Genomic DNA, 20,527 nt, shown 5'->3' with positions numbered 1-20,527 from the left:
CTTAACAAACATCCTAAGTTTCTCTTTAAAGTGAAAGACAGTAAGACACTGGGAAAAACAAACCAGAAATTGGGGTGTAGGGCCAGAAGGTGGCTAATTTATTGTAGTTTCTCCTTTTCTAGTACATGCACAGAGAGCCTGACAGCTAAGCATTCATGTACGTGTATACACACACGCACAGTCCCATTTTCAGCAACGGAGAGGCTCCACAGAGGGCAGGGAGGTCCAACACTGTTCCCTGCTCACCGATCTACTTCTCCAAACACAATATCCTGGGTACCTAGGAGGTCAGGGGAAGGAGGAAAAAAGGTGATGTTACCAAGGATCCAGCAGTCTCTACAGTGCCCAGACCGAGGATCCGAGTCTATGCCTGCAGTCTGTTGAACAGTGTCCGGTTTCCATTCCCATAGAGTTCCAAAGTCCCGAGACTAGAACCCCTCCACTACACAACAGGCCTTGTACCTATGATGGCAACGACGTCCGCCAACATGTGTCCCTTAGACATCTTGTCCAGACCAGCCTGGAGAGATTCAGACAGCAAGTATTAGGCAAGATAAGCAAGGTGGATGAGAAGAAATGAAAGTTCATAAAGATCTCAACCATTATTGGATTCACGTATTAAGAGTTAGAATCACTGAGGCTGGCTCTTACCAGGTGAGCAAAACCAGGAGCCTTGATCTTGCATCGATAAGGGCGGCTGGTACCATCAGACACCAGGTACACGCCAAACTCTCCCTGTCCAAAGAAGGTTGGCTGCCTTCATTAACAGGAAGAACACTTTTCTCTGCCAGCAAAATCTTTTCTATTCACCCTCATGTCCTCTCCTTCACTGATGAACGAGAGTTTAATTGCACATCTGTCTCCAGTCGCCCACTGCACACACTCTCTCCCTCTGCCCGCCTCACCTTGGGCGCCTCGATGGCCGTGTATGTGGCTCCTGGGGGAACTTGGTAGCCCTCGGTGTACAGCTTAAAGTGATGGATCAATGACTCCATAGACGTCTGGAGAAAGGAACAAGGCAGCATCAGTAAGCCAGATCCAAACTGTACGGCAGGCCTTTGCACACACAGAACATAATCTCTATCCCCAGGGAGTCTAAAATCCCCCATGTAAGTCAGTGAGCAGAGAAGATACAGAAAGATAGAGGAGAGTACGGGAGGCAACAATCTTACACAGTGAATTCTTTGAAAAAGGAAAACTGAAAAGTAGGATTTAATCCAAAGACTCTCCTCCCCAGTCACTGCCCCTTGTCACCCCCTCCCCACTTTTTTCTATCCCTGTAGCCAACTTGGGCAAACTTCGGAAGATGATGAAGGACACGGAGGCTGGTGTGCTGCAGCCAGTGGGGTCACAAAGAGTTGGACACAACTGGGTAATTGAACAACAGGCCAACCTTCATTTCTGCTCGTTTTGGTGGAGACACTTTGGCATCATCCACCTTGATCTCCCCAGGAGGCATCTTGTTCAGACACTGTGAGATGATTCGAATGGACTGGCGCATCTCCTCCACCCGACACAGGTATCTGAAGGAGATGAGACAGGCTAAGAACAAGAGACGAGCAGCCAGAGAATCGGATGTGAGGCTGGGAGAACGCGCTGGGCTGAACCGAACGAACAGTGCTAGGTAACTTTCTTCACTCCCCTAGTACGGCATCTCTGCTTGGCCTGGGCACCTGTATAAAACCTAGTCTTCTGATTTCAGCACTGGGCCCTTTCCCAAATCCTCTCCTAGTTTGCTCAGACTATGTCCTGTAGTATTTCCCTCTTTAGCTCCTCTCTTAAACGTTTTTCTGGAGGTGAGAGTCAAATGGACTCAAAAGGAAAACAGTAGCAAATTTTTCTTGGGGTCAGTAAAGAACAGGGGGATTTGAAGCTTAGAATCTAGTGGAAAGAGCACTGGATCAGGAGGCTTCTAGTCTCAAACACTACTGACAGAACAATCCCAGGCTAATCTCTAACTTTTATGCTTCAGCTTTTTCAGCTATAAGATGCGGCCAAAACTAGTTCTATCCAAGACATAAGGAGAATGTAAGGGTAAAAGAGGATGTCACATACACGGGGATGACCCAGAGAGATGTTATGGGGTGGGAGGTGGGAAGGGGGGTTCATGTTTGGGAACGCATGTACACCTGTGGTGGATTTATGTCAATGTATGGCAAAACCAATATAGTATTGTAAAGTAAAATTAAAAAAAAAAAAAAGGCAACCTAATTTAATACACACAGGTGTTTTGATAGATACTATAAAGTATGAGAAAAAAGAAAGTAGCTAAGAGAAAGGTTTTAGACAGGGAGAAAACCAGGGGGACAATGAGCTAAGAAAGGATGTGGGCCTTACCTATCATAGCAGTCCCCTCGAGAGCCAATAGGCACATCAAACTCCACCTGGTCGTAGACATCATAGGGCTGGGTCTTCCGCAGGTCCCACTGGATGCCTGAGCCCCGGAGCATTACCCCACTGCAGAGTGCAATAGAGTCCAAGGCCACTGTCCACAGACCAAGAAAGGAGGCATGCTCTCTTCCTCAGGCTCCCCTCTCCCGCCCGCACTCTCTGGGCATGGGATAGAAAATCAGCCTGGCAAGGAAGGTGCCATACTCTGAAGCCACGCTATTAATCTGGAACCCACCCACCCCTAAAGAGAGAAGTCTTATTCCTCCCACCTAAAACCATAGTTAAGTGCGTCTTCTGCTGTTACAACCCCAATGTCGACTGTCCGATTTCGCCAGATCCTGTTGTTGGTCAGCATCTGTTGATCAAGAAAGCTGCTGTATGAACACTATTCAAGACACTCCTCAGATACCTCTGTATTTCTTTGCAACTGGGGACTAAAACCCCACGAACCCTTCCTAGGGGAAAAGGGATTCTTCCCTCTTACCTCCTCCAGCTCGTCAATCCGAAGAGAAAAGTTCTTAGAAAACTCGTAAATGTCATCCATAAGCCCAAGGGGTAGGTCCTAGAAAACAAACAGAGGCTCAATAATGAGTGTAGCGCCTCTGCTAGGGAGAGCCAGCTCTGCCTCGGAGGGCACAGGGTTGGCGCTTCCATCCGCATTGCTGCCCTCCAGTGGCCACGGAGGGTACAGGCAAGGGCTGGACCCTGAGACAAGCAGGGGAACCTGCTCACCTGGTGCACACCTCCTGGCCGGACGTAAGCAGCATGCATCCGAGCCCCAGACACTCGCTCGTAGAACTCGAACATCTTGACGGGACACACTGAGTTAGTGACAAAGGCCTGGGTCCCTAGGTCCAACACCATGGTGGTTTACTCCCCCGCCTCCAGCCGTCTGGGGCTTAACCAACACTTCACAGCACAAAGCTCTTTAGAAACATAACCCAGGGGATTCCCTGGTGGAAAAGTGGCTAAAATTCTGTGCTCCCGAAGCAGGGGGCCTGGGTTCGATCCCTCGTCAGGAAACTAGATCCCCCGTGCCACAACTAAGACCCCATGCAGCTAAATAAATAAAAATACATAACAAAAACTTAAAGAATATATATATATAACCCAGATTAAATACACCTTCTCCCCCTAAATGTTCATGTTCCTTTTACTCTCGCATCCTTCATACCTGCTCCATCTCAGGTATCTCCTCCCCTTTTCCCATCCTTTCCTCCTCCTCATACCTTCTCCCTTTCTTCAAACATCCAGAAGAAAGGGGTCATAGCCCCGATGTCTAGGGCATGTGTGGTCACAGCCATGATGTGGTTCAAAAGTCGCGTGATTTCTCCAAATAGCACTGTAGAGAGGTGAAGACGGGAAGAGGCGGATGCAGGAGCCAGGGACCCAGGCTGAGCGAACAGCTCTGGGGTCAGTGCTCCTGAGACGGGGCGGGCTCTATGCGATCCTCACAGTGGGCCACTGGAGGAAGGGGATGGGGCGTACCTCGGATCCACTGTGCCCGAGGAGGAGGCTGGATGTTGAGCAGCTTCTCCACGGCCAGTGAATAGGCCTGTTCATTACACATCATGGATACATAGTCCAGCCGGTCAAAGTATGGAAGGGCCTGGGAAGAGGGAGAAATCTGGGTCACATCTAACAGGCCAAGGAACCCTCGGTCTGGCTGCTAGAAGCACTGTCCTCAGTGGGCGTCAGAGGTCAGTGCTACATCAGTCCTCCCGATCTCAAGAGTCTCAGAAAGGCAGGATGAAACGCAAAGAAGGGGTGAGGTGGGGGCGGGGGGGACCCTGATCTGTTGGGTCTGCCAATTTCCACGGTAAAAATACTCCTACAAGGTCCCATTTTAAACTACCAGTGCTACATAGCTGAACAGACAGCACTGGGAAGGATACCACACGACCACAGTACTTCCACCACACAGACGCCACAAAAGCAAACGCCCAGAGAGCACGGCACAGACGAATGCACAAAGTACCAGAGCCGGGGCTGGTCATACTTCTTACCTTGGCTTTTACTATCTTAAACTGCAAGCTGGCATAATTTAATTTTTAATGATAGCTGTGTTTAACAGCTGGCCCATAGAAGTGAAAACTTAACAATCTGCTCTTGCAAGCCAGTGTGAGCTGTGAGCTGGCTGCAGCGCACCACCGCCAACCGCATCTTCTGGGCCAAGCGGAACCTCTGTCCAAGAACAAGGTCTATTTGCGATACTGACGGGGAAAGGTAATCTTAGGAGGATATTAAGGAAGAGCAAGAAGGATGGAAAGAGACAGGCAGAAAGGGCTCATCCGCACAGTACCAAGAAAGCTAAGTCCCAGCTGTTAACTTCAGTTTCCAGGAAGGAGGCGGAGCTAAGACGCCTCTCTTTGGAACAGCCAGTTCTTGCCCTGATGTCACTGTGACGCGGGATTAAGCTACAGGGGTTAACTCTGTGGAGAACGGGACCAGAAACCATCACTGCCAGGACTCTTTGGGGGAATCACATTCTAGTCAGCTGGTTCTAAATCCTAACTCCATCATCCTGTTATCAAGAGCTTTCTTCGTGACAGTAAGAAGAAAAACTTCAGATTCCTATCCCAGGATCCAGTTTCTTCAAATCTGACCCTCACTATTTGGGTCACAGAGTTCTCCAAAAACAGCAAACTCTCACAAACTCCCTCCCGGTCACTCTGACTCACTGAGTATTTCAAAAACAAACTTAGAATGCTGGAAGATACAAGAATCAGCTGTTAGTCCTGGGGAGCTGACGTCTCTCTCCTCTTTCCCTGACCCCAGGGACACCAGCTTTGACGTACTAGCATGATATAAGGGCAGGGAAACTGAGGCACTGGAGTAAAGGTAAAGGGGCCAGCCAAAAGTCAGCCAGAGAAGAGTTAGGAGTGTAGCTCTGGCTCCAAAGCCTTTCTGTTGGGCAAACCAAATCCACATGATTCAAGTCCAGCATCCCCTGCCACATCTCTCCATCCTCCCAACCGAAACTGTCCTGATAACCTCAACAGGGCTCCCTCCCAACCCCCACAACACCCTCCTTCTCTGGGCTCCTGGGCCAGCAAACGGGCAAAGCCCCAGGGGAAAGCACCCCCAGTCCTGTCGCCAGGCCCCGTTCGCCCCCGACACCTGCAGATAGGTCTTGTATTCAATGAGCTTCTCAGTGCCTCGGTGCAGCAGCCCGATGTGAGGGTCGCACTTCCGCACCATCTCCCCACTCAACTCCATCACTAGCCGCAGGACTCCATGGGCTGCTGGGTGCTGGGGCCCAAAGTTCAGGGTCAGGTTCGACACCAGTGTGTCCTTTGGAGGGTCCACATCTGAGAAGTGGGAAAGAGTTGAGCCAAATGGTGATTCCTTTGAGAAGCCCCAAAAGACAGCAAAGAGTTAGCATCTCACTGTATACCTTCTATCTCACCATTCCATATCCTGCTAATTTCCCCATCTTTAACATAACCAAGAAGAAGACCATCAGCTGGGGAAAAGGGAAGGGGGATCTAAACTTTCTGCTAAGAGGGAGAGGGACCATGAACCTCCCTCTTTCCACATCTCTCAGAATACCTTTAAAAAAAAAAAAGATAGATAACATTTATATAGTCCCTATAATATGCCAGGCACTGCTCTAAGCATTTTACTTATTTTAATTAATTTAATCATTTCAACAACCTTATTATCTTACTGAAGAAACTGAGGCCAGAAAAGATAAATGAATTCCCACCGAGTCAGTAAGTGGCAGAGTCAGGATTTAACTCAGTCTGGGCAGCTTCAGATTCCACACTCTTAACCACTAAGATACTCTGCTCTCCAGCTGTATCTGCTGAATATCCAACTAATTGGGAAATGTATACTTCATTCTTACCACTACTGACTGACAGCTTCTACCCTCAAGAGGCTTACTATTTAGTTTGGGAAATAAGTACACATGAGAAACGAGTAACACAGGTCACATTTACAAGTTGCCAAGTAAGGTGCTGCTGCTGCTAAGTTGCATCAGTCATGTCCGACTCTGTGCGACCCCACAGATGGCAGCCCACCAGGCTCCTCTGTCCCTGGGATTCTCCAGGCAAGAACACTGGAGTGGGTTGCCATTTCCTTCTCCAATGCATGAAAGTGAAAAGTGAAAATGAAGTCGCTCAGTCGTGTCCAACTCCTTGCAACCCCATGGACTGTACGTAGCCCACCAGGCTCCTCCATCCATGGGATTTCCCAGGCAAGAGTACTGGAGTGGGGTGCCATTGCCTTTCCCAGTAAGTTGCTTAGCTAAGTATTTAAAGAAAGAAAAGACTGTGACAGCTTCGTGGAGGCGAGATATAGGCTGCTTCTTAAACACAGGGGATGATTCAGATAGGAAGAGAGAAGAGGCATCCTAGGCTATGGAACGAACGTACGTCAGATCTTAGAAACAAGGAAGTAAGTCTCTGTGGGATTCTTATCTACCAAGCGCAGAAGATTAGTGTTGGCAGGCAGTGGGGGGTGTGGGTCAATTATCAGGATTATTAGAAACACTTAGGGAGGACTGAGCACAAGCCAGTCACTACACTGAGTGGTTTCTGTTACTAGCATCTCTTTTAATCCTTACAATAACGCTATGAAAGCAGGTACTTCATTCACTAGTAAATGGAGGGTTGAGATCTGAAACCAGACTCTACTTATGCAACCAAAATTCTTTACCGTGGGCTTTGGAGTCACACAGACCCTCGTACAAATCCACCTGTGTCCTTGATCACCTTTTAATTTCCCTACACCATGATTTCCTCAAAACTGAGATAATATCACTCTCACAGGGTTATTGTAATGACTAAGTAAAATAATGCATACAAAAAACACTCAGCACATGGTAAGCACTCAGCTATTATTACTGTTAAGTTTTTCGAAAGGTAACTGGAAGTTCCTCTAAAGGTTTTTGAGCAAAAGAATGAATGACATAGTATAAAACAATGTTTGGGGAAGATAAAGGTGATGACATTGTATAGGACGGCTGAAGGGGAACTAGATCAGTGCAGGAACCCATCAAAGAGATCCCCAAGATAATCAAGGTCTAATATAAAATAAACCAAACCAACAAAGGGTAAGATAACCAGATGTGAAACATTACTACAAAAGAATCTGCATGGTTTGGTGACATATTGAAAATAGACATGGGGGGGGAGAAAGAAAAAAGAGCCAAAGGTGACTAAAAACTTTCAATCCTAAGGGATTAGGAAAATGAGGGAGTCATTGATCAAAATTTAAAATCACAAGAAGGGCTAGTTTTATGGCAGGGTGGGGGGAGTTTCATATTTAGAAAGGTTTCATTTGAGTGCCAGTGGGGAAAAACTCCTTTAGCAGGAAATATATTAAAACCTCTGGAAAAAGCTGAAGCTAAAGATACAAATTTGGTAGGGATCTTCAAGGGTTGTCTGGAATCTCCTCTTTCTTTTCCCTTGGAATTTTCTACTTGATAAATACCTCCTATTATCATTATTATCATATGTGGTGAGTTGCAAGTAGAGTATTGCAAGCAAAAAGCGTTGGGGGCTAAATTTTGCCTCAGACAGACAGCTCAAGAGCACTCAGACATCAGGGTAGGGCAGGGAAGTGTATGGGTTGGGACAGTGGCCCTGGGCACTCACCATTCCAAGGGGGAGGTTTCCAGTGGGCTGTTTCCTTGGTGGGGTACATTACAGCACCCCCATACTGCTCTGCCCATTCCACATCTGGCTGCCACTGCCGAGCACCTCTGGGGAGGTAATGACAAATCCTAGACAAAAGGCCTGAACAGTGCTTGGTTCCTCTGTTCCCACTCACTTTCACGTGGGCCCTGGGAAGGGTGTCTGGGATTCATCAACACCAAGTCGCTGACCGAGCTGTGTAGCTCTGGCAGAACAAACTGGAACTCTAGAGGTTCCATTCTTACTAATAACTTATTCCCGGAATCACTTCACCCAATAACCCTATGCATGCAAAGATGGGGATCCCAGTCCTTTAATTTCTGGTCATATTCATGGTTCCCATCTTAGTGAATACGAATCCGAGACAGGTGTTTATTCAAGGTCAACCGAAGAGTAAGAAAAGGGGGGTGGGGCACGCTCGCTCCTTGGCTCTGCTCAAGTATGGCCAGAGGGATGCACTGAGGCCCGGGTTTTCCTGGGTTACGTTCCTCCTTTAAGTCCACTGGGGCTGCCTTCCTTTTCTTTCATAGCGTCTAAGGAGACTTTTCACCCCTGACGGGGTGGGTAGAAGCAGCAGGGCGAATGGGGGGTGGGTGGCATATCACTAATGCTGAGGGGCGGCGTCTCCCTCCACATGATTTCATCCCTGGCAGATCGAGCTGAAACAATCTTTCCTCCCTCCTCCAGAACAGGTACCAGTGGATCCCGGAACCCGAGAGCGCAGGCCAGGGAGAGGGGTCACGGGCCCGGGTCATTCTTTCCTAGGCGGTCATAGGGCCCGTGGAGTTCCCAGACTCGAGAAACCCCAGCCCTGGGGACGGCGCATCGGGCGCCGCCCTTGCTCTCACCTGCTGGGCTGAATCGGCAGTCGGGCCCCAGCCCCGGGCCGCAGCACCTGGGCCGCGGCGCCCCGCAGGCGGCGCAGAGCCCTGAGCGCCGCCATCTTGCCGCCGTAGACTGCTGGAAGGAGAGCCTGGCGGAAGTGCCTCTAGCGCGCCTCCTTGCGGGCTTCCCGCGTATCGGCGCCACGCACCCGTCCTTTTGTAAGCTGGCTCACTAACTTGACACCAGCCGGGTTCTGCGCCTCGGCTTCACTTTCGCTTAAACACCTGAGGCTGGGGACCGTGCTTCCCACCGCTCCTGACTGGCTCTTCAAAGGCTGAGCCAGAGAAACTTGCCACCGCTGCTGGCAGCGGCTCCCCTCACAAAGCACCGGCGCGCTGCCCGTGCGCGCCTTAGAAAGTGTCCTGCCGCCTGGCGCCAGACGCAGTCACATGCAGACCCTTCCCCACTTTCTGCCTGCGCCGCTCTGTTGCTGTAGTCCTGCCCTTCTAGGGCAGCGCCAGGCTTTGCCAGTTACCGTCTTATAACCAAATCCAAAAGATTCGGAGCAGAGGGAGCTAATTTCCAGATGGCCTAAATGGGTTAGGGGAAAGGGGCCCAAGTGGGACTGGGCGGGTCTGAGAACTCCCGCCAAACCTAAATGAAGAGGAGGCGGCCAAGGCCACCAGCGTTGAACAGGCTGCAGGGGTGTGTAGGAGTCGCCTCGTCCTAGCTGAGGAGAGGAGGTCCCCTGTAGGTGACCTGATATCTGCCAGCTTTCCAGAACCTACAGAATTACAGACTCAGTAAATGCCTTTAGTGATCCCTAGCATCCCACTTCTACCCCTGGTCAGTCTCTTTTACCTCATGTGTTTCTGACCGGGCCTCTCCCCTGGCCAATGGCATAGAAATGTGGTACCATCAGGAGTCTGATCCCAATTCTGTGTGGTACAGACAAAGGGGAGTTTCCCAGCCTTGGATCTGGTTCCTGTTCTCTCGGCCTCTAAGCTAAGCTCCAGCGGGGCCACCCGTTGAGTTTGCACATCCCTTCAACTTGGGGTCTGGACGGAGATATCCCCCAGAGAGGGTCCCTGGGCCAGAGCCCACCAGCAGTGCCGAAGGGTGGGACAGACAGACCAAGAGAGGGGCAGACGCAAGTAACTCTTAGCTACAAAGAAAGAGGGGAAAGGCAGACTTCTAGCTGACCTAATGGGAACTGTACCAAAGAGTGGGGCCATATCCCGCGCTGTGGGAACTGACGACCTGTAAAGACTGGGCAGCCCCCAAGAGCCAGGCAGAGGCTGGGCCTCCCTGCTGCCTTCATTCCCCGCCCGCTCCCTGGGCCTTGTCTCCCTGAAACACAGTGAATGTGGTAATAGTGTGGGAGAACGAGGTGGGGACTGCATTTTTTTTTTTTTTTTTTTTTGCCTTAATCCAGCCTAAGAGGGGCTTCCCTGGTGGCACAGCAGTGAAGAATCCACGTGCAATGCAGAAGATGCAGGTTCCATCTCTGGGCCGGGAAGATGCCCTGAAGGAGGTCATGACACCCATTCCAGTATTCTTGCCTGGAAAATTCCATGGACAGAGGATCCCGGTAGGCTAGAGTCCACAAGGGTCACAAAGAGTCGGACACAACTGAGTGACACACACACACACACACACACACATGCGTGTCAGGATAGACGAGAAATCAGGATAGACTCTGGGCTGCTTGGCCCTGGGGGCAACTTGAGCTAGGGTGAGGGATCCTGGGGGGCTGCCTAGGACACTGCATCTTTTGTGCCTGCTGCCTGCTGCCAGCACCCCCCACACACTCACACACTGCTGCTGTGGCTCTAAGGCCCTTTGTCTCTCACTGCTTAGTCACCCCCTTTGTCCTCGTCTCAGATGGGGGTAGAAAGGGGTGGTAAGAGCCCTCTGGTGATAGCTCCTCTTGCCCCTGCCCCTTCTGGTCTCCTAGCCTTTGTCTGACTCCTGCAACATCAACCCCCTCCACTTAGGACCAGGGTCAGGGGGTGTGGTGGGTCCACAGGTTGGTGTGGCAGTCAGAAGCTGGTGTGTGATATGGGAAGCGATGGGCACCAGGGCAGGTATTAGCAACCCGAGCAGGAAGGGAAGGGTAGAGGAAGTATTCTGGCGGATGTGCTGTGGAGGACAGGAGGTGACAAGGCAAAGAGTGAATAGGGGAATGGGGGTAGGGGCAGGTGGTCCACCTCTGGGAAAGGAAAGTGCTGACTGTACTCGCCTTCCTGGGGATATCCTGGGGAAAGGAGTGGCCGTAGCACGGGGTGAGCAGAAATCACCCCCACTTCTGAACCCTTTCCTTCCTTGCCTTGGGAGTCCACCCCCAAGACTCCTTTGCTGAGTTCTCTCCAGTCCTGAACCAAGGGAATCATTTTGTTTCCTTTTACAAACGTTACCTCTTCCTCCCCAAGCACTCTCCCCGGCCTAGGCACTGGGCTTTTCTCTCAGTGCTCTAAATTTCCTATATACACAATGCTGCATCCACTCTCTCCTGCCCCATGGGGAATGAGAAATAAAGATTACTAGGTATTCCAGGAAACATTGACTTCTTAGGACAAAGTGGGGCCAAAAAAAGGGAACCAAGTGGGGATTCCCTCTGATGGATTGACACTGGGTGCAGTGGGTTGACTGACTTGAGGCTGGGGGAGGGGTAGGGCAGTTGAGAGTGGGTAGGAGCTAGGCGGGAGCCTGGGGGAAGCTCCTGGGAACCGGGCCAGGGAAATGGGGAGCCAGGAAGTGGGGAGGGGGAGCCCTGGGGGGAATGGAGGCGGAATGGCCGTTTGGGCTTTGGAGGGGGCGGGGAATGGTAATTCAGGAAGGGGGAGCCTAACGGAATGAGAAGGGAAGCAGAGTTGCCACCCTGGGTCTCCCTTCTGTAAAAGTCCTTAATCCTGTCTGCCGTGGCCTCTGCCTGCTTCATGTGCCCATCCTAAGCAGACTCATCCTGCCTTTGAGCAGTACCCTTCCTGATCACTGTCTCCTTGCCTGTCCCATCTTCTGGCCTCCTGTACTCTCTCCAACTGCTTGGTTCCTGAGCTGTGTCAAGTCACCTCCTTTCTTTGTTCTGCCCTCTTGATGATTCCTTACCTGTTCCCCACCCTCTTTCCCTGGCAGCTGACTCAGTTCCCTTGGCCCTGGAAACCAGCCTTGAGGGCCAGAGAGCATCATGAAGGATCCCTGAGAAAAGACTAGACAGTGGGAGCAAGAATTCTCCCGGGACTTTGACCCTTTCTTTGCGTGTTGGTCAGGCCCTTTCCCTGACTTCCTACCCCTCCTGGGGCTCTGTTGCACAAAAGAGAGTGAGACAGCTGAGAGCCGACTGTGGAGTTTGGGAAAAGGCTATGTCATCAGCTGGCCCAGTGCCTGGGAGAGTCCCCTCTAGCAACTGGGACTGGGCAAGTCCCTTTTTTTTTTTTTTTTAAAGGAAAACAAATGGATTTTTGGGAAGTAATGAGACACCCATCTGAGTTCTGCCACCAGAGCTCTGGGCTGAATGGCTTATAGCTCAGCCAATCGAAGCAGCTGGGGATGCTTAAAAAGAGCTGGCGCGGAGAGAAGCTGGGAAGAACTCACAGAGAGACCCACAGACACATAGACACGGGAGAGAGAGAAGGAGAAAGAGACAAAGGCTCGGCGGAAGGAGGCAGAGAGAGAGGACAGGCATTGAAGCGAAGCCAGAGAGAGTCTGAGAGAGCAGAGGGAGAAGCCAGAGAAGCTGCAGAAGACACAAGCAGGCAGAAACAGACCCGGGAGAAGGAGGGTGTGGGAGGAGAGTGTGGAGGAACCAGACCACTAGGCACCTCTTCTAAGCCTAAGGGCCAAGTTTTCTCCAACTCCTCTGAAGGTCCCCGGGCCCTCTGAACACTCTGCCTCTGACCCTGGCATGAGTCCGAGCCCCCAGACTGCAAAGAGGAGCTTTTCGAAGCCGGGGCAGGGAGGACTTGGTGCCCAGATGGCCTCAGTCCCTCCCAGCTGCAGCATCAGTGCCATGTCCCAGATGGACTCGCATCCCGGGAGGGGCTTGGCGGACGGCTGGCTGTGGGGAATCCAACCCCGCCTGCTGCTCCCCACTGTGCCCCTTTCCATCTCCAGGCTAGTGTGGCTGCTGCTGCTAGCCTCCCTCCTGCCCTCAGCCTGGCTGGCCAGCCCCCTCCCCGGGGAGGAGGAGATCGTGTTTCCAGAGAAGCTCAACTGCAGCATCCTGCCTGGTTTGGGCGCCCCTGCCAGGCTGTTGTACCGCTTGCCAGCCTTTGGGGAGACGCTGCTGCTAGAGCTGGAGAAGGACCCCGGCTTGCAGGTTGAGGGACTGACGGTGCAATACTTGGGCCGGGCGCCTGAGCTGCTAGGTGGGGCGGAGCCAGGCACCTACCTCACCGGCACCATCAACGGAGATCCGGAGTCGGTGGCATCTCTCCACTGGGACGGGGACGCACTTTTAGGGGTGCTGCAGTACCGAGGGACTGAACTCCACATCCAGCCCCTGGAGGGAGGCGCGCCTAACTCTGCTGGGGGGCCTGGGGCTCACATCCTACGTCGGAAGAGTCCTGTCAGCGGCCAGGGCCCCATGTGCAACGTCAAGGCTCCTCCCGGGAAGCCCAGCCCCAGCCCCCGAAGGGCTAAGGTAGGCAGTCCTGAAGCCTGTGTCCTGCCGTGTCTGTCCTACTGACCCCCATTTGCCTTCTCTCCACCCACTTCCACTTCTGGCCCGTCTGCTGCTCCCCTCCCTTCTGCCTGCCTTTTCTCTTTCCACTGCCCTCCTTCCCTGGGAAGCCTCTGGCTTCTCCCTGCCCCAACCCTTCTTCTGGCCAGATCGCTGACCCCAAGGGGTGCTTCCCAGGGGCGGGTCAGAGACTCTGTGCGGGGAGTGACTGCTGCCTCTCCCCATCCCGCCCCTGCGTGGCTATGGCCCTGGCTATCCCGCTGGCACAGTCCCCAACAGTGAGGCCCTCCTAACAGCCCCCTGGCCTTGACTCTTTTCTGGGCCCCAAGTTTGACTCTCACCCCACCACCAGCTAAAGGAATGAGGTTTGAGGCCCGAGGGACTGGCCTCTGGCTTCTGATGCTGTCTTCAAAATTGTTCTGGCAAACTACCAACTAGGGCAGGAGCGGATGGGGAGGCAAAGCACCCTGAAGTCCGTTCTGGTCGGTCCTTCCCACACTGATGACTGACTGTAAGGCTGCTTGAGGCTCCATCCTCTCCTCCCTCCCACTCCTGCTCTCCCCCTTCTTCCCTTCCTCCCTCCCTTCCTCTCTAGCTTTAATCCAGACCAGACGCTCCCTCCTCACCCGCCACGCTGAGATCTGGCCCTGGCCCTAGCTGCTGACTGAATTATTCCTCCAACCACACAGGGCAGACACGTTGCAGCCCAGCCCTCTAGCCCCAGTCCTGCAGGCCCCAGCCACACTTGGGCTTGGGGGACCCCATGGTCCCTCCCAGAGGCAGTCCCAACTGGTTTTCACTTCAGGGGCCCACACAGCCCTGGGACGTGGCCTCCCTATCCCCTCCTCTTCTCAGAACCAACAGATGATTTCTCAGAGTTACCGCAAAAGCCCAGGGATTTGGAGTTGTCGGGGGAGAGGCCTCACCAGACCCTTCAAGAATCCCGTGGGATATGTGAGGCCCAGCTGGCTCTGCTGAGTTCCAGACCTAGGAAGTGAGGGAGGAAAGAAGTTATGCACGGGTCTGGGAGGCTATTTCAGGATCCTCTTCCCCTCTTTCCCTCTGCAGCGCTTTGCCTCACTGAGCAGATTTGTGGAGACCCTGGTGGTGGCAGATGACAAGATGGCGGCATTCCACGGTGCAGGGCTCAAGCACTACCTGCTGACAGTTATGGCAGCGGCAGCCAAGGCCTTCAAGCACCCGAGCATCCGCAACCCCGTCAACTTGGTGGTGACTCGGCTAGTGGTTCTGGGGCCGGGTGAGGAAGGGCCCCAAGTGGGCCCCAGTGCCGCCCAGACCCTGCGCAGCTTCTGTGCCTGGCAACGAGGACTCAACACCCCTGACGACGCAGACCCTGACCACTTTGACACAGCCATTCTGTTTACCCGGCAGGTGAGGCCCCAGGCAGCACCTCAGGCAACGTCCTGCACAACTCCAAGAAGCACCGCTGCACAGACACTGGTGTAAATGGTGCCTCTGGAGTAGTTCGGCATGGCGCCTGGCCCCAGCCACACTGCCAGTGCCATCTTGGCCCTGACACTGCTGAAGGCACAGTGCCCAGGTCCCCCACTAACCTGGATCTTGGCCCAACGCACCCCGCTGTCATGTTCCCTCATGCAGTGTCTCTGATCCCTCTCCCAGGACCTGTGTGGAGTTTCCACCTGTGACACTCTGGGCATGGCTGACGTGGGCACCGTGTGTGACCCCGCCCGGAGCTGCGCCATCGTAGAGGATGACGGACTCCAGTCAGCCTTCACTGCTGCTCATGAACTGGGTAAGCTGGCGGTGGGGTCATGGGACACCCGTGAGGAGTGAGAGAGCTGTGAGGGGTGAGGTGAGGCAATGGTGCGCTAACCAGTGTACAAGTGGAGGTCACAAGGGTTTTCTTCCTTCTCCTCAAGCCTCAGTCCAGGGCCATTACCCTTCTCTGCTCAGAATGTAGACAAACAAATTTTTCTATTCAATGAGATAGTGTGTAGAAATCTACTGTGAACTTGGGTGTGTGTGTGTGTGTGTGTGTTTGGAGGCGGAGGTGGGACAGTGTTGAGAGAGATTATTCACAAGAGTCAGTGATAGAATGGATGGAATCAGGGTTGGGAATGTTGCCTGTAAGGAAAAGTGAGTAGGGAGGGCCCCTGAATATATCAGGGGGAAGGGAGACAGAGAAATGGGGGCTACATACTGAGAACCCTGGGAGCACCAGAAAGACGCTGGGGGCAGAATGAGGTGTGGACTGGATCTGATGCTCCAAATCTGCAGCCAGGCTTGGATGGGTCCGCAGCCCGCTGCAGGCACAGGGATGGGGCTCATGGCCACTGACAGGGACTCTGCTCCACAGGCCATGTCTTCAGCATGCTCCATGACAGCTCGAAGCAATGCGCTGGTCTGAACGGGCCTGAGAGCACCTCCCGCCACGTCATGGCTCCTGTGATGGCCCACGTGGATCCCGAGGAGCCCTGGTCCCCCTGCAGCGCCCGCTTCATCACTGACTTCCTAGACAATGGCTACGGTAAGCAGATGGCACTCCCCTTGCCCTGTGCTGGACGCAGTTCCTGCCCGCCCCCCCCCGACCCCATAGTACTTCCTTTTCTGCCGCATCCCACGTGGGCCAAACTGACTCCCTCCAACATGCCTCCTCTACGTGTGGGATGCGGTGAGAAACGTTGCTGCCTTCGTGTGGTTCCCACTTCCTCTCAGAATGAATAGCACAACTACAGGAGGCAAGTGTTGGCCTCAAAAGAATTAGAACTGACCTTCTAAGGGCCAGAGCTGTGCGACACCAGAAGGGGCCAGTTGTGAAGGAGGCCTTGTCACTTGAGGTGTGCAAACTCAGCAGTATGACTATGATCGCACAGTGCTGTTGATGAGAAGCAGGTCAAGAAGTCTGTAGTTGGTTAGACTAGGTGGGAAGATCTAGTGCTGTGAGCTCCTCTCCTGATCCTATTTTTCGATGTGTGTAGATAGATGTGTGACTGTAAGTTACTTCACTTCTGCATAGCCGATCTGTAAAATAGGCATAATAACAGTGACTAACTCACAGGTGCTGGCCAAGATTAAACACATATTATTGGTCAAGCATTTAGTCAATGCTCATCAAATAAACATTGAATAAATTGTAGCTGCTATTTAAAGCATCTTCCAATACTAGAATTTGTAGGATCCCTCAGCCACCCGAGGAACCCAAGATTTCAGCTGATGACCAGCCGGCCCCTCTGCAACCTCTTGCTGACTTCATAACCCACTGTCTCTTTTCCCAGGGCACTGTCTCCTAGACAAGCCGGAGGCTCCCCTGCATCTGCCCATGACCTTCCCCGGCAAGGACTATGATGCTGACCGCCAGTGCCAGCTGACCTTTGGGCCTGACTCACGCCATTGTCCACAGCTGCCGCCGCCCTGCGCCGCCCTTTGGTGCTCTGGCCATCTGAATGGCCATGCCATGTGCCAGACCAAGCACTCACCCTGGGCTGACGGTACCCCTTGCGGGCCCGCACAGGCTTGTATGGGTGGCCGCTGCCTCCATGTAGACCAGCTCCAGGCTTTCAACGTGAGACCCCAGGGCAGGGGTGGGGCAGAGGGCCTGGGGGAGTGGTGACTAGCCCTGAGCCCAAGAGAGTATGTTGATCCCACTCTTGCATTCTGTCCTTCTGCAGGTCCCACAGGCTGGTGGCTGGGGTCCCTGGGGATCGTGGGGTGACTGCTCTCGGAGCTGTGGGGGTGGTGTCCAGTTCTCTTCCCGGGACTGCACACGGCCTGTCCCCCGGAATGGTGGCAAGTACTGTGAGGGCCGCCGTACCCGCTTCCGTTCCTGCAACACCCAGGACTGCCCAACTGGCTCAGGTGAGGAGTGGGAGGTAGGGGACTGTTTGGAAAGAGTTGGGAGAGCAGAAAGCACTGTCCTTTGAGTTCAGGGACCAAGGAGGTGTTAAGGGTCCTGCTGTTGAGGGGGGTGACAGGCAGTCTGTGGGGTAGAGAGCTGCCATGCTGTCTAGAAGGTGTGAGAGGCTAACGGGAGGCTGGTGGGCAGTGTGAGGGAAAGGGGCTCTGACTGTCCATTTTAACCTTGCAGCGCTGACCTTCCGTGAAGAGCAGTGTGCTGCCTACAACCACCGCACTGACCTCTTCAAGAACTTCCCCGGGCCCATGGACTGGGTTCCTCGCTACACTGGTGTGGCCCCCCGGGACCAGTGCAAACTCACCTGCCAGACCCGGGCACTGGGCTACTATTACGTGCTGGACCCACGGGTGAGGACCAGAATGCCCCAGGGCCTTGTCTGTGCTCACTCACCCCCCCAGAGGCCCTCTGCTTTCTGATGGCCAAGATCCAAAACAGCGCTATTGCTGGAGTTCCCACGGCCATGCCTGGCCAGCCCAGGGCTCCATTCAGACTTCTCTGTCTATGGGTATTTGGAAAATCAGCCCTGGACTCTGGAGAAGTTGTCAATCAGGCCGTGCTAGGCTGTTCCATTTCCACTGGTTTCTCGTTCTTCCTCTCCCCATCTTCCAGTGCTCCATTTGGTGAGAAGGGAAGCCTGTGGCCTTTTGGGCACGGCTCAGACCCCCATCGGATGGGCTGCTCTGTTGAATTACAGCGGTGGCCTCGCTGAGCTCATGAGGGGCCAGTCCCCCACTAAACAGGCCTCCTGGAGAGGGTGATGGCACTGCCCCGCCCCTCTCTGTGATAGGGCCCTGGGCTGAAGCTGAAGAAAGAACTAGACTAGCAGTTTTGCTTCCTTTACCCTGTTCTGGGGAGAATGCCTACTTGTGACTGCCCTCTAGTGTCTAGCTGGGACACTACACCAAGGTTTAGGGCTTGGTGTTGGGACTCAGACCTGCAATTCCGATGTTGGCATCTCCTCTTGCCAGCTGTGTTACCGTTGGGCAAGCTCCTAATCTTTCTAAACCTCAGTGTTCCATCTCTACAAACCTCAAATAGTGGTTGTGAGATTTATATGGCACTTGGCACAGTGTCTAATTCAGAGTGAGCGTCTGAAAATGGTGGCTTTCATCACTGTCATTATGATTATCGTCCCTTACCAGAGCCTGAGGTTCCCTCCGCACTCCATCCACACCCCCTCCCTGATGGGATATGGCTTTTGTTTGGCTTACCAACACCTTTTGATTTAGGAAGACCCTTTCATCACTGCCTCTCTTCTCCTCAGGTGGCAGATGGGACCCCCTGCTCCCCGGACAGCTCCTCAGTCTGTGTCCAGGGCCGCTGCATCCATGCCGGCTGTGACCGCGTCATTGGCTCCAAAAAGAAGTTTGACAAGTGCATGGTGTGTGGTGGGGATGGTTCCAGCTGCAGCAAGCAGTCTGGCTCCTTCAAAAAATTCAGGTTTGTTCACTTCCACCTTCCTGGGGATATAGTGGTATCCTCAACACTGTTTCTCCTTTCAAAGAGCTGACTTGGGAGTCTAGCAGGGGAGACATACAGACCCCTTCTCAGAGTGTCAGCCTGGGCTTGCCATGAGGGCCATTGTGGGCATTGGGGAAGGTTTCCCCAGGAGGCGACCTCCCTCCTGGAGGGAACAGGAATTGGACAGGCACCAAGGAGGCGGGGCTTAGAAGGGCACCTCAAGAAGGGACGCAGGTGTAAGGGCCCACAGAGAAGAGGGAGAAGGACGCATCTGCAGGTAGCTCAGATCTAGGCTGGACAGCTCAGGTAGGTCTGAGGATTCAACCTGCTGCACACGTGTGATGATACAAACTGCTCAGAATAGCAAGAGAGGGTTCACCGAGATGCTGAGTTCTCCTCTACTCGCACACAGGTACGGATACAACGACGTGGTCACCATCCCCGCTGGGGCTACCCACATCCTGGTGCGGCAGCAGGGGAGCCCTAGCGTCCGGAGCCTCTACCTGGCCCTGAAGCTCCCCGATGGCTCCTACGCCCTCAACGGTGAATACACGCTGATACCGTCCCCCAAAGACGTGGTACTGCCCGGGGCAGTCAGCCTGCGCTACAGCGGGGCCACTGCAGCCATGGAGACACTGTCAGGACACGGGCCCCTGGCTGAGCCCTTAACGCTGCAGGTCCTAGTGGCTGGCAACCCGCAGAACGCCCGCCTCCGATACAGCTTCTTCGTGCCCCGGCCGGCCCCCTCCACGCCACGCCCCACTCCCCAGGACTGGCTGCGCCGGAAGGCACAGATTCTGGAGATCCTCCGGCGGCGCTCCTGGGCCGGCAGGAAATAACCTCACCATCCCGGCTGCCCTTTCTGGGCACCGGGGCCTCGGACTTAGCTGGGTGAACGAGAGACCTCTGCAGCGGCCTCACCCCGAAACGCCGTGGGGGAGGGGCTTAGTGAGCCCCGCCCCTCCTCTCCGCGCTACCGAGCAGGCTGGCCCTGCCGGGGTTTCCTGCCCTGGATGGCTGGTGGATGGAAGGGGCTGGGAGATTGACCCCTATCCAAACTGCCCCCTCTGCCCTGCTGGTCACAGGAGGGAGGGGGAAGGCAGGGTGGGCCCCAGTTGTATTTATTTCGTATTTATTCACTTTTATTTAGCACCAAGGATGGGGATGAGGGTCAGGGTCCTGGGGAAACTGATCCCCTGCCTTCATAGCTCTCACCCTGTCTAGGAAATCCAGGGTGGTGGTGATAGGTGTACGTGACCTGTGTGTGTTTGTGTGTGACAAAGTGTGTGTGTGTGTGTGTGTGTGTGTGTGTGTGCGCGCGCGCGCGTGCGGTTCATCCTGCCCAGCTTTCCTCTCCTTGAATTTTATTTTCTGGGAAAGGAAGAGTCAAGGGTAGGATAGGCCTTCAGGGAGTAAGGGATTATCATATTTTTTAAATATAAATTGAGTTCTGCTATTTATGTGCTCCTTTTGGAGTCAGACAGATGTGGGTTGCACCCTGATTCCACATCTCTGAACGTTAGTTTCCTCATTTGACAATAATAATACCTCCTTTGTAAATTTGTTATAAGGATTAAATACTGTAAATAAAGAACTAGCATAATGCCTAGCACTCAGTAAGTGCTCAACAAA

General features: G+C 53.4%; 2 protein-coding genes across 2 annotated transcripts; one reads left to right on the top strand and one right to left on the bottom strand.

Moving 5' to 3' along the window:
• Window positions 75-9,015, bottom strand: NDUFS2 (NADH:ubiquinone oxidoreductase core subunit S2). Its single transcript, XM_013975625.2, has 14 exons — window positions 8,882-9,015; window positions 7,995-8,101; window positions 5,512-5,702; window positions 3,880-4,000; window positions 3,621-3,733; window positions 3,124-3,198; window positions 2,876-2,953; window positions 2,661-2,746; window positions 2,338-2,457; window positions 1,394-1,523; window positions 906-1,001; window positions 652-735; window positions 463-520; window positions 75-280 (listed from the first exon to the last, which is right to left on the bottom strand). The coding sequence occupies exons 1-14, from the start codon at window positions 8,974-8,976 to the stop codon at window positions 243-245; spliced, it is 1,392 nt and encodes a 463-aa protein (XP_013831079.1). The 5' UTR covers window positions 8,977-9,015; the 3' UTR covers window positions 75-242.
• On the top strand, window positions 12,349-20,527 carry ADAMTS4 (ADAM metallopeptidase with thrombospondin type 1 motif 4). The gene is made up of 9 exons (XM_013975635.2): window positions 12,349-13,500; window positions 14,608-14,931; window positions 15,181-15,313; window positions 15,878-16,048; window positions 16,797-17,083; window positions 17,190-17,376; window positions 17,606-17,781; window positions 18,699-18,874; window positions 19,308-20,527. The coding sequence occupies exons 1-9, from the start codon at window positions 12,763-12,765 to the stop codon at window positions 19,732-19,734; spliced, it is 2,619 nt and encodes an 872-aa protein (XP_013831089.2). The 5' UTR covers window positions 12,349-12,762; the 3' UTR covers window positions 19,735-20,527.

This window comes from Capra hircus, chromosome 3 (genome assembly GCF_001704415.2).
Source record: "Capra hircus breed San Clemente chromosome 3, ASM170441v1, whole genome shotgun sequence".
Classification (NCBI taxonomy): Eukaryota; Metazoa; Chordata; class Mammalia; order Artiodactyla; family Bovidae; genus Capra; species Capra hircus.
This window is presented reverse-complemented; position numbering and strand designations above follow the sequence as displayed.

Excerpts from the sequence above, each read along its gene's own strand:
- ADAMTS4 (XM_013975635.2), top strand. The coding sequence starts at position 12,763 with ATGAGTCCGAGCCCCCAGACTGCAAAGAGGAGCTTTTCGAAGCCGGGG. Across the intron at positions 13,501-14,607 it reads CCAGCCCCCGAAGGGCTAAG|CGCTTTGCCTCACTGAGCAG; the intron begins GTAGGCAGTCCT and ends TTCCCTCTGCAG. Across the intron at positions 18,875-19,307 it reads GGCTCCTTCAAAAAATTCAG|GTACGGATACAACGACGTGG; the intron begins GTTTGTTCACTT and ends ACTCGCACACAG.
- NDUFS2 (XM_013975625.2), bottom strand. The coding sequence starts at position 8,976 with ATGGCGGCGCTCAGGGCTCTGCGCCGCCTGCGGGGCGCCGCGGCCCAG. Across the intron at positions 5,703-7,994 it reads GAAACCTCCCCCTTGGAATG|ATGTGGACCCTCCAAAGGAC; the intron begins GTGAGTGCCCAG and ends CCCACTTCTCAG. Across the intron at positions 4,001-5,511 it reads AATACAAGACCTATCTGCAG|GCCCTTCCATACTTTGACCG; the intron begins GTGTCGGGGGCG and ends CCCTCTTCCCAG.